The sequence below is a fragment of the Festucalex cinctus genome, chromosome 18 (assembly GCF_051991245.1).
Source record: "Festucalex cinctus isolate MCC-2025b chromosome 18, RoL_Fcin_1.0, whole genome shotgun sequence".
Lineage (NCBI taxonomy): Eukaryota > Metazoa > Chordata > Actinopteri > Syngnathiformes > Syngnathidae > Festucalex > Festucalex cinctus.
The window spans coordinates 20,193,598-20,204,924 of NC_135428.1; the positions used below are offsets into that span (position 1 = coordinate 20,193,598).

At 41.2% G+C, this 11,327-nt stretch overlaps 1 protein-coding gene across 4 annotated transcripts in view; it reads left to right on the plus strand.

The window, feature by feature from the left end:
* mark4a (MAP/microtubule affinity-regulating kinase 4a) overlaps positions 1-11,327 on the plus strand; it is a 48,105-nt gene that overhangs the window by 22,322 nt on the left and 14,456 nt on the right. For 2 of the 4 annotated variants that reach the window (XM_077504736.1, XM_077504738.1), the window contains exons 9-14: positions 4,401-4,520; positions 4,600-4,699; positions 4,815-4,924; positions 8,857-9,046; positions 9,435-9,661; positions 10,993-11,096. In XM_077504736.1, coding sequence (XP_077360862.1) covers positions 4,401-4,520; positions 4,600-4,699; positions 4,815-4,924; positions 8,857-9,046; positions 9,435-9,661; positions 10,993-11,096 — 851 coding nt within the window. The remainder of the gene's footprint in view (positions 1-4,400; positions 4,521-4,599; positions 4,700-4,814; positions 4,925-8,856; positions 9,047-9,434; positions 9,662-10,992; positions 11,097-11,327) is intronic. The other 2 variants (XM_077504737.1, XM_077504739.1) reach the window with 1 other exon arrangement.

Below are 11,327 nucleotides of genomic sequence, written 5' to 3' on the forward strand. Positions count from 1 at the left end.
ACAGCACCCCCCAAGGGACCCAGGAACCCAGCACCCGCCACCGAGAAGACAACAGAGGGGCATAGCCACCCACGGCCGGAAGTTTTTCAATTTTAGTTTGTCAATTTTTTTTAAGACGGGCTGTTCGGTCCCTGTACGACCGTTGCCAGAGTTTGGTCCGCATTGCCGGCAGTAAGTTGGATTCGTTTCCGGTGAGGGTTGGACTCCGCCAAGGTTGCCCTTTGTCACCGATTCTGTTCATAACTTTTATGGACAGAATTTCTAGGCGCAGCCGAGGCGTGGAGGGGTTCCGGTTTGGTGGCCTCAACATTGCATCTCTGCTCTTTGCAGATGATGTGGTGCTGTTGGCTTCATCAGGCCGGGGCCTTCAGCTCTCACTGGAGCGGTTCGCAGCCGAGTGTGAAGCGGCTGGGATGAGGATCAGCACCTCCAAATCCGAGACCATGGTCCTCAGTCGGAAAAGGGTGGAGTGTCGTCTTCAGGTCGGGGATGAGATCCTGCCCCAAGTGGAGGAGTTCAAGTATCTTGGGGTCTTGTTCACGAGTGAGGGTAGGATGGAGCGGGAGATCGACAGGCGGATCGGTGCAGCGTCTGCAGTGATGCGGACTCTGTATCGGTCCGTCGTGGTGAAGAAAGAGCTGAGCCAAAAGGCAAAGCTCTCGATTTACCGGTCGATCTACGTTCCAACCCTCACCTATGGTCACGAGCTGTGGGTCGTGACCGAAAGAACGAGATCCCGGATACAAGCGGCCGAAATGAGTTTCCTCCGCAGGGTGTCCGGGCTCTCCCTTAGAGATAGGGTGAGAAGCTCGGTCATCCGGGAGGGACTCAGAGTCGAGCCGCTGCTCCTCCGCGTTGAGAGGAGCCAGCTGAGGTGGCTCGGGCATCTGGTTCGGATGCCTCCTGGACGCCTCCCTGGGGAGGTGTTCCGGGCATGTCCCACTGGCGGGAGACCCCGGGGACGACCCAGGACACGCTGGAGAGACTATGTCTCTCGGTTGGCCTGGGAACGCCTCGGGATCCCGCCGGAGGAGCTGGTTGAAGTGGCTGGGGAGAGGGAAGTCTGGGTTTCCCTCCTGAAGCTGCTGCCCCCGCGACCCGACCCCGGATAAGCGGAAGAAGATGGATGGATGGATGGAATTTTTGAAAGTTTTCTGGACCGATACAGAGTTCACATCACTGCAGACACTGCACCGACCAGCCTGTCGATCTCCCGCTCCATTCTGCCCTCACTCGTGAACAGCACCCCAAGATACTTGAACCCCTCCACTCCTCATTAATCAGTGTTCAAAAATGAGTTGCATTAAAGGGTCTTTAAGTTAACCCTTTACGAACACACTAATTTTGACACTCTGAGTGTGTACAGTAAATACATATGTGTTAGTGGTTGTACAGATGTGTTTTTGCCCTGCTTGAGTAGAAGGCAGAGCAGCTTAAAGCAGCATTTGTGTGTGCTGAGTTAATTGATTTAAATTGTTTCCTATTTCTGAATGTGCAAGTGAGGGAGAAATAGGGAAGGCTCCAGCAGGATTTTCAACAAATTTTCAACACATTTTTGGCCCAAGTTGAACGTGAATATAGAATTATTCTACTCCAAATGAAGAGGTCTGTGATTATTTTCAACACAGCAAATTCCCACCATGCAAAAGCTGCTGCTACGGTGAGTCCACGAAGAAGACAGCTATCACAGTTTATAAGTTGTGTAAACGTTTCCTGGCTGTCCCAGCAGCAAACTAACAAAGGGGAAATATTCTCATGCCACAGCAGCCTTCACCGAGTCCATGTTCATACTCTTGTGTTCTAACATATATGTTGGCACTCCAGAGAGCCAGCTATTTGTTTCCAAGTAAATTACATTTTTCTTTATAACCCCCCCCTTTTCCAATCGCTCGCATGTACCTGACACTTGTTGTTTGTTACATAGGAAGCTCAGGTGTCTCATTCATACGCCATAAGAGCATATGAGAGGTGATCATCTATGACAGTTTATAATTTTGAGAGGTGAACAATTTGAACTATCTGTCACTAAGATGCTTTGACAAGGTGTTGTGTCTGTGAAAAATGTTTCAGTTTGCAATGGTCTAGAACATTCTACAGTTGGACTCTCTGGTATCTGTGGGTTTGCCCTAACTGCTCTATATGAAATCAGGCCATTTGCTTCTTCTTCTGGTACTTTCATGACCAGTAAAGTCTCTCACATGGATTCTCAAACTCCTTCCGGCTGAAGAAACAGAACCTACCAAAATAACAACGCGTGAAGTTTAAGACCAAATTCTCAGAATGCAACATAATTGGTTTGGTTATCACGTTGTCACACTCACTGAGAGTATGACTGAAAGCATTTTACTTCTTCTGCCACTCTGAAGCATGCTAATATACTGCTGCTGTTAATTAACACGCTGTTGTTTAACAGTACTCTTTGAATGATGGTTACTTGGTTAGGCTATAGTCCAGTCTGAAAAAAAGTGTGAAAATCCCCCTACAATGTTTTACAATGAGTTCTGGTTGCACTAGCAACCAGACACTGTTGACTCCTCTGCAAGTCAGATACACAGTAAATGGGTTGACAACCATTGTAACTGGACTGAAAAACTGATATTTCCGTTTTCTTTCACTGCTATTCATCAAAATAATATTATTATTGACAAAATAAAAGCTTCCTTATTTGTACTCTTGTTGTCAATCTTACAGCAATCAACCTGAAATAATCCTTAAAGCTTCTGGGTACTGGCTCTCATCTCCCCAGGCAATGAACACTCTCCCACCCCACCCACAACTAGAAATGAACAATGGGTGAAAACTGTACCTTTCTGTCACCTAAAACCCCCATTCCCTAATCGTGTCGACAGCAGGGAACACATTCCAGTTGGATTCAAATACTCTGTTTTTATCTACAGAAATGTTTTGCTTTTAAGTTTAAAATGGCTTACCCAAAGGTGAAGGTAGCAATAAAGTTTTGCAAACCACCAAAATAAAGTAGAACAAGATTTGGAAGAAGAATAAAAAGGAAGTAGTCATGGCAACTAATGTGTGATGTCAAGTTATAAAGCTAGCTCGCTAAATTAGCATGCGGTATCCATCACAAACATTTTAAACTAAAAAGTTAAAGGGGCTAGACCACGGTATTTTAAGCCCTGACAATAGTTAACCATAGGCATATAGTGATTAAATCTTACCTTTGACACCATGGCGATATCATTTTTTATGAAATATTAGGTGTTTTGCTGGTTACTTTTCTAAGTAAAATGCCCGGTTCAGTAAAACTCCGGCTCTCTCCGTGTGTCTCTGTTGGAGATCTGCATTTGAGCACTCCTCTGAATGCAAGCCATCAATTCTTCAATATCCATCCATCCATTTTCTTGACCGCTTGCTCCTCACAAGAGTTGCAGTTGCTGGAGCCTATCATAGCTGGCTTCGGGCAGTAGGCAGGGTACACCCTGAACTGGTTGCCTGCCAATTACAGGGCAATTCTTTAATAAACATTTGAAATAAAATGGCTCCTTACCACAAGAAATCGTGGAGGAGGAAGAGAGGAGAGGAAAGAAGGAGGGGAAAAAAATCTGAGCTGGTCTTGAACTGGGCACTTGCTGTTTACAGAGCGAGCACACTAATCACGATAGTATTCATTCAGTTAGGTTAAACAGTGCAAAAGTTGTATTTGTAGTTTACACAAGTGTCAGCCAGAACCGTGGGATTTTAAGACAGCCAACTGTCATTGCACTTTGGCATCGCATTGCTTTGAATTCATTTTGGACAGAATGTTTACTGATAAAGGCTACTTTTGTCACTACCCCATGGAGATCTAAGAGAAAGTGGGCGTGCGTTTAGTCTGCAGAGGCGGTGCAGGGGTGGGGCTACACCTTATGACGTCAAAGAGTGCCAACAGCTTGTTTTCTTGGGTTGGGAGGGGCTGGTGCTTGGAGAGCAGAATGACCTACAATTTCTCAAAGAGGGGCGAATGAAGGAAAACATCACTTCGGCCATGTGTTTGGTGAGGAATTAGCATTTGAACACGGCTAAAAGCTCCAAAAAGTCGATTTTTCATTTGCTGTCCCTTTAAACGTTTCCATCGTTCGAAGTAGAATATAGGAATCCAACAGGAACTCGTTTGCTGCTGTCAAACCATTTAGGGAAGGTGGATTTGGGGTCTGAGTCGGAGCTATGTTCTTGGTCTCATCTTTAGTAACATACATTTCTCCAAAAACACGACTTGTAGTCCATTTTGAGTTTTATGTTTTTGTTCTTCATGAAGCATTTTTTTGCCGATTAATACGCCGGAGTGACTTATAGTCCAAAAAATTCAGTAACATGTATGTATTGTGATCAATTTTACACTTTGCTGTTGTGTGTTTGTTCACCTGAAGCCTCAAAATGTTAAGCATCTATCATGTAACCAACAGGAGCTAAGGGAGCGTGTGCTGAGGGGAAAGTACCGCGTGCCCTTTTACATGTCCACAGACTGTGAAGGGATCCTTCGTCGATTCCTGGTGCTCAATCCCGCCAAACGCTGCACCCTTGATGTGAGGAGCACCAAGAAAAATAGACTGTTTTTCTCATGTGCAATCAAACAAAGCCAACTCTGTTTGTATGTCTCCACAGCAAGTCATGAAGGACAAGTGGATAAATTCAGGGTATGAGGGTGAAGACCTGAAGCCCCATATAGAACCAGTGGAAGACTACAGTGATCCGGCTCGTATTGGTGAGTCAACTGGACCAGTGATAATGTTGCTTTCAAATCGGATGTATGCTGACTGAATCAATGTTTTCACGACATGAGATGATTTACATCACCGTTTACTGTTTGTGTGCTTCAGAGGTGATGGTCGGCATGGGCTTCACCCCCGATGAAATCAAGGACTCCCTGCTCAATCAAAAATACAATGAGGTCACCGCTACATACTTACTGCTGGGTCGCAAAGGCGATGTGAGTTATACACAATGCACATCTACTTTTATTTATCATATATGTATGAGGAAAATATAGTTTCATTTACAGCATCATTTACATCCCTGCTGTCCTTGATACCTGCCAAGTGGATTGTCATGATTCATAGTTATTAATCTCCTACTGGTTCTTAATGCAGCCTCTCAATATTTCTTTTAGCTCCTCTTGTTAAAAGAGCTCTTGGTCAACTTCAAGGCATAGGATTACTGCGAAGATATCTCTTTTCAACCAATCTATAGTTCAAGTTGCTAATTATATTCTTGTCTCTTTAGCCATTTTTATTTAAATCTGAAAAAAAAAAAGTCTTCATTGGATTGGCATACGAAGTTATTCAACACTAATTAAAGCGTTAAGCAGCTTCTTCATTGTACAGTTAAAGCAAATAGACCGCTAAACCTGTGTCAGTAACTTGCCAGTACTATTATGTTTCAAAGAAAAATGTGGTTGTGGTTGGAAAAAGATCTTGAATGAGTGTCATCTGAAAAAGGTGACATTTTAGAACATTGATGCCTTTCGTAAAGGTGGAACACCCGTGCCCTGTAGGTAGTTAGAATAATGTCCACAGTCTTTCATGGATCAGCATGTTCACAATGTCAAATAACATACTATCATAAAATGTTGTTAGTGAAATAACCACCAAAATTTTTTCCCTGGCTCATGCCACTCTGCTCCATTAAAGCTGTGTGGAAATCATTTTAGTAGTTTCCAATTTAGGTTTTTGTCTACATGTAACGTATATAGTCCCTGCTGGATCTTCTGACCATTTTAGTGTGGTGACGAAGAGTTACCGAGCAGTCCAAATCGAGCAAGTACTGCAACAAAACTGATTCAGTTTTCAGTATGTCATGACATACTGTGCTTATTTATCAGACCATCATCCAATGTAAGGAAGGCTATATGCCAAAGATGCCCTAAGGGTATGTAGGATGTACAGTACAAGCTCTCTAACGAAAATATTTGTAATGCTAAATAAAATATACTTATTAGAATATTGTATATGCTACAATTGTATTATTATATTATATTACTGTATATTTAGAGCTGGGTCATTATCGACACGACTCTCATCTCACAAAAAAAAAAAAAAAAAAAAAAAAAAAAATCACCCACCCATGAGATTCTGGGTTCGATCCTCGCCCCTGGTGACAATGGTATAGTGTCCTGGAGCAAAACACTTAACCCCGATTTGCTCCCAGTGGACCTGGCAGCGCCTTGCATGGCAGCAGCTGACCACTGTTGTGTGTGCGTGCTTGTGTGTGTTTTTTTAACGCTGTAAAGCGCTTACTATCCATGCAGGAAGTCCAAATATTTACGGACTCCTTAATAAAGCTCATTCACATGGCTCACAGGTCAGGTAAAGTTTGTCTTTCATTAAATAACCATTTTTTCATTAATGAACAAAGTTAGACCATATTTATACAAATATATAGTAAGAAGTAATTATGATTAAAATGCCTTGTGTGCTAAAATAAACTGCAACAGGGACCGAAAAGTGTACAACCCAATTTTATTTAAAATAAAGACTGGTCCAGGGCTGGACTGTCCATCTGGCATGTAGAGCAGATCCGGTGTGCCATCCTCCCTTGGGGCCGATGCGATGCGATTTAAGTATCATTTCCCTCAATTTCACCCCAACAGACCAGCCCACAATTATAGAGAGCAACCCATTAATCCATTTACAATATAGATCACAAACTGAGCCAATAAACGTCAGGGGCAGAGCTATGTGGAAAACCAGGTGTGGTCAGGAGTTGGGTTGGGTTGGGCAGGCCAGTAGGCCTAACCCATAATGCCAGGGCCGATTTGTTTTGTGTCAATCCAGCCCTGCACTGGCTTCATTGCCTTACTGGTGTTAATAATAATAATAATAATAATAATAATAATAATAATAATAATAATAGATTTTATTTGTAACGGACTTTACATTTATAAAATAAATCTGAAGGTGCTCAGCACAGGCAACACTAAAAGCAATTAAAGTACATATTTAAAAAAAAAAAATCAATTAAAAAAAAATCAGAGTAAAATAAGTAGGGCTGTCAAAGTTAAAGCGTTAACAGATTAATTAATCACAGAAAAATGTCACATTAATCACGTATTAATCGCATGTTAATCACACTATTTTTTTTACGTCACTTGAGCCTTGAACGTAACCGCGGATGGTTACATTGAAGGCTGCACAGGTCAGTGATTAGGTCAATGCACGGTATTTCCTACGCCTATTGTTTCAAAATGAGCGGGGTGACTCCAGTTGGTGTACTCGATGGTAAATTTCGCTTTAAAAAACACCCCGACGGAACGTTAGATAAAACAAAAGTCATTTGCGTTTAATTAATTAATATTTGATGAATTGCACCCAATTGATACGATGCTGTTTTGATCAATACATGCATGACAAATGACATTCAGATAAGATGAGTTAATGTCAAAATATTATGGTACTTTGTATTTATTTTATATTACGCGAATACGCAAGTAATTTAGCTGATTAATCGTGATTAATCAAAATTAAAGTGTGATTAATCAGATTAAAAATTTTAATCGTTTGACAGCACTAAAAATAAGTCGAGTAAAATCAAAAACTCAAAATAGAACTCAATCAGGAAAAGCTTTTTGAAAAAGGGAGATTTGAGTCCTTTTTTTTTTTTTAAAAAAAAAGCTTCCACCGTCTGTGGAGCTCTGAGGTGGTCTGGGAGAGCATTCCACAGGTGGGGAGCTGCAGACTTGAATGCCCTGTCGCCCATGGTTTTGAGCCGAGTTCTGGGCGGGTGCAGACGGTGCAGTTGGCTTGACCGGCTTCTGTCTGATGTGTGTGGTTTGAGGAGTTCTATGAGGTAGGTGGAGGCTACACTGTGCAGACAGTGATGGGTGTGAAGGAGGATTTTGTATTCAATACGGAAATGTATGGGAAGCCAATGCAGAGTGTGTAGAATGGGGGTGATGTGCTCATATTTTTGCATCCTCATCAGGATCCGGACAGCGCTGTTTTGAACATATTGAAGCGTTTGTAGGCTTTTGCCAGAGATCCCGATGAGAAGTGCGTTACAGTAGTCCAAACTTAGACTTGTTTTTCATCAGCCAGTTTCATTATTGGGGTGCCACATGCTACCTTTGTCAAAATTTAAATGAAGCATATTAATCCAGATTAATCTAGATTAACTCCAGAATTGGAGTGAGATTAATCTAGATTTAAAAAAAAATAATAATCTATCCCTAGCACTAATTAATTATATTATATTATATTATATTATATTATATTATATTATATTATATTATATTATATTATATTATATTATACAATTTAAAAAATGGCAGAGTCTCAAGCTGTGACAACTAATACAAACATGTTTGAGTCGGGTTTTGAAATAGTTAATGAGGGTGTTTGCCTGATGTGCACTGGAAAGTCAATCCACACTTTAGGAGCAGAAAATGGAAAAGGCTCCATCTCAACAAAATTTATATTTAGACTTTGGTACCCCCAGGAGCAGCTCGTCATCTGAACTAAGGCACATGAAACATAATACCTTAAACTAACACAAATTGTAGAAATTGGACTTGTATTCCTTAACAGAAACAATGGTTTGGTATGTGTTCTGACTTCTCAGAGAAGCCAAATGAGAAGACTCAATTCAGGTAAAAAAAAAAAAAAAATGAAATTTCATTTTGAAACTCCTCATTTCTTTTAAAAAAATGGTCAAATGTCAATAGCTCACTAAAATCTAAAGAGTCCAAATTAAAGCATGCTGTGATGTTGGATGGTCTCTTCTTGTTTTTATTACCAGAGGTCAAAGGTATAGTTTAAATCAGCAAACTTGTTACAGTGAAGTGAAAATCTTTTTTTTTAATTGGACTAAAATAAGTTATTTTAATTCTTTCTACATTGTCACTATACCATTTGCATATCATTTAAGGAGGGCAGCGAGGCTCGCACAGCCAGTACCCTGTCCTTGGCAAGGGTGCGACCCAGCCCTATCACCAACGGAACCAACAAACACTCTTCAACAGCAACCGGCTCCTCTTCCTCTTCCACCTCCTCCTCGCACAGTAAGACACAGCGCAGTGCCTCCACTTACCACAGGCAGCGACGACACAGCGACTTCTGTGAGTATTTACTCTTACTTGTGACTTGTGAAGGTGTTACAGTTACTGTGGAGTGTGGAATGTAGCTCGTCAGCCAAGCCACTTCACTATAGACTCTTTCATGGCCTATGTAACGATGACGTCACAGTGTTTACTGGAGGCAAAAACAACTTGCCGCTGCAGGCAACGGAAGTCCAGCTAGAAGTAAACAACGCTGGTTGTCTGTAGAAAATGTCGTGTTGTTGTGTTTTTGAGGTGTTTTTGCCTCCAGCTAAGCCCCACCCTTTAAATTGCGTCACATTGTTTACAAACTCTGAAGGGGTCTATTGGCTATCCTTTTATAAGCCACTGGGGGCTGTTATAGCAGAATACTCCTTATATGAGTCTCTCGTCTGTCTATGCACTGCTGTCCTCCACAACAAAGGCGGGCCGTCCATGCCCGTCATGCACCCCAAACGGAGCCCAACAAGCACGGGCGAGAGGGAACTGCGAGAGGGACGAATGCCTTCGCGTAAGGCCAGCTGCAGCGTGATGGGAAGCCACAGCCTCCCTCCATCCAGTCCAATGGTGAGCAGCGCCAACAACCCCAACAAGTCGGAGATACCAGACCGCCGTAAAGACATGACCGCCACCACAGTGAGTGTTTCCTACTAAGTTAGAGGCCACAGCTACTTTTTCAATATGATCAAAATCACAGCAATCTTTATTGACTATGTAAAAAATAAACATAGGAAGTTGTCTCTGGCACCACTCTAGTACTACAGCAAACAAGACACTATAGCAAAAATACACATGTAGGACAGAAACACATAAATGTAGAGAGTCATTCAACAACAGAAGGTGTCCAGTAGTGCGGAAATACAACAAATGTGCAAATGAGTCCTCAAGTGTAAATTTCTCATATAATGACCCTTTGAACTGCTTTTTCCAGCAGCTTTATAGTTAACTGGGCCTCCAATTCAATGTTCGGTTTGTGAATGAACAGCTCTTCTGCAGGGTTCATGGTTGTCCCAACATATGTGATTTTGAGGTTACGACCCGCATGCAATGAAGTACTTTGAGCAACGACATGAAAACAATCATGCATCACAAGACGGCTTGTTTAGAGTTGATTGTTTTATATTTGGATGAAGATTTTTCAACATACTGTATAGTAAATGTAATTAATTTAATAATTTCATTCCTATGTTAGTGGAAACACTACAGTACGCCCTCATGCAGATCAAGAAAACATGCTTTGTTACTGCTTTGCTTACTGTGTTTCACTTGATAGTTTTATATTTATGGCTTGGAAGTGTTTTTCATACAAAACTTGCCGGTATGTACAATATCAGATTATGTTGCCACTTTAAGAATGTAACTCCATCATAAACTCAGAACCCACTGTATATTATTTTAAAGCAATACACCACTGAAAACTAATGTTCCAGTACTGTATTTGATTAGGTAGGCAGCGTGTACAAAGGATAAACATGCAAATATCTATGGCATCTTATTCCATGATTTTTCTTAAGCCAATTAAGTATGACAATAACATACTGTTTTTTAAGAAGTGTTTTTTTTCTTATATAATTCCCACTTTTATGTCCGTCGTGGGATGCAATAATTCTTTGTGTCTTTGTAGTCATTTGAAGCCATGCTATTTTATGCCTGTTTACAGCACGCATTATGTCACGATCACTTGACTGTCCAAAAAGGGCAGATATTGTACCTAATGCAAAAATATCTATAAGAAGTACTATAAAATCAGAATCGCTCAACATAAATTGACATTTTAATCAGGAAAGAGTTTAAATTAACCATTTCACAGAATAGGTGGTTATTTTTTGATAAATGGTGTATTGCTTTAAGTATTGGATATAGCTTTTTGTTCAAGACCAAGAAAATGAATGTAATGCAATACATTTGATTCTGTTCATTTTCCATGTGACTAATATTTGCTTCTCACCTCACTTTTCACTCTAAAGAATAACATCCCTGGAAGCGCAATGACACGCCGAAATACATACGTGTGTACAGATCGCTCAGGGACTGACAGGCACTCTCTCCTGCAAAATGGCAAAGACAACAGGTAGTGCTCTGTGTCATGTCTTGCTTTTTGTTGGTTGTTTTTGGCAGATTTTTTTTTCAAGATACAGTAATTCAGAGGGCTCTATTTTCATATAAATGCAGAAATGCTGGTATATCCTGATTTCATTGCATGTGTTTGCCAGTTCAGCAGACCGTTATGCGCTAAGATGGTGGTTCTGGCGCAGCAAGGGTGTGTCCATGAAATGAGAAAGTTTGTCTAAGGTTACATCTG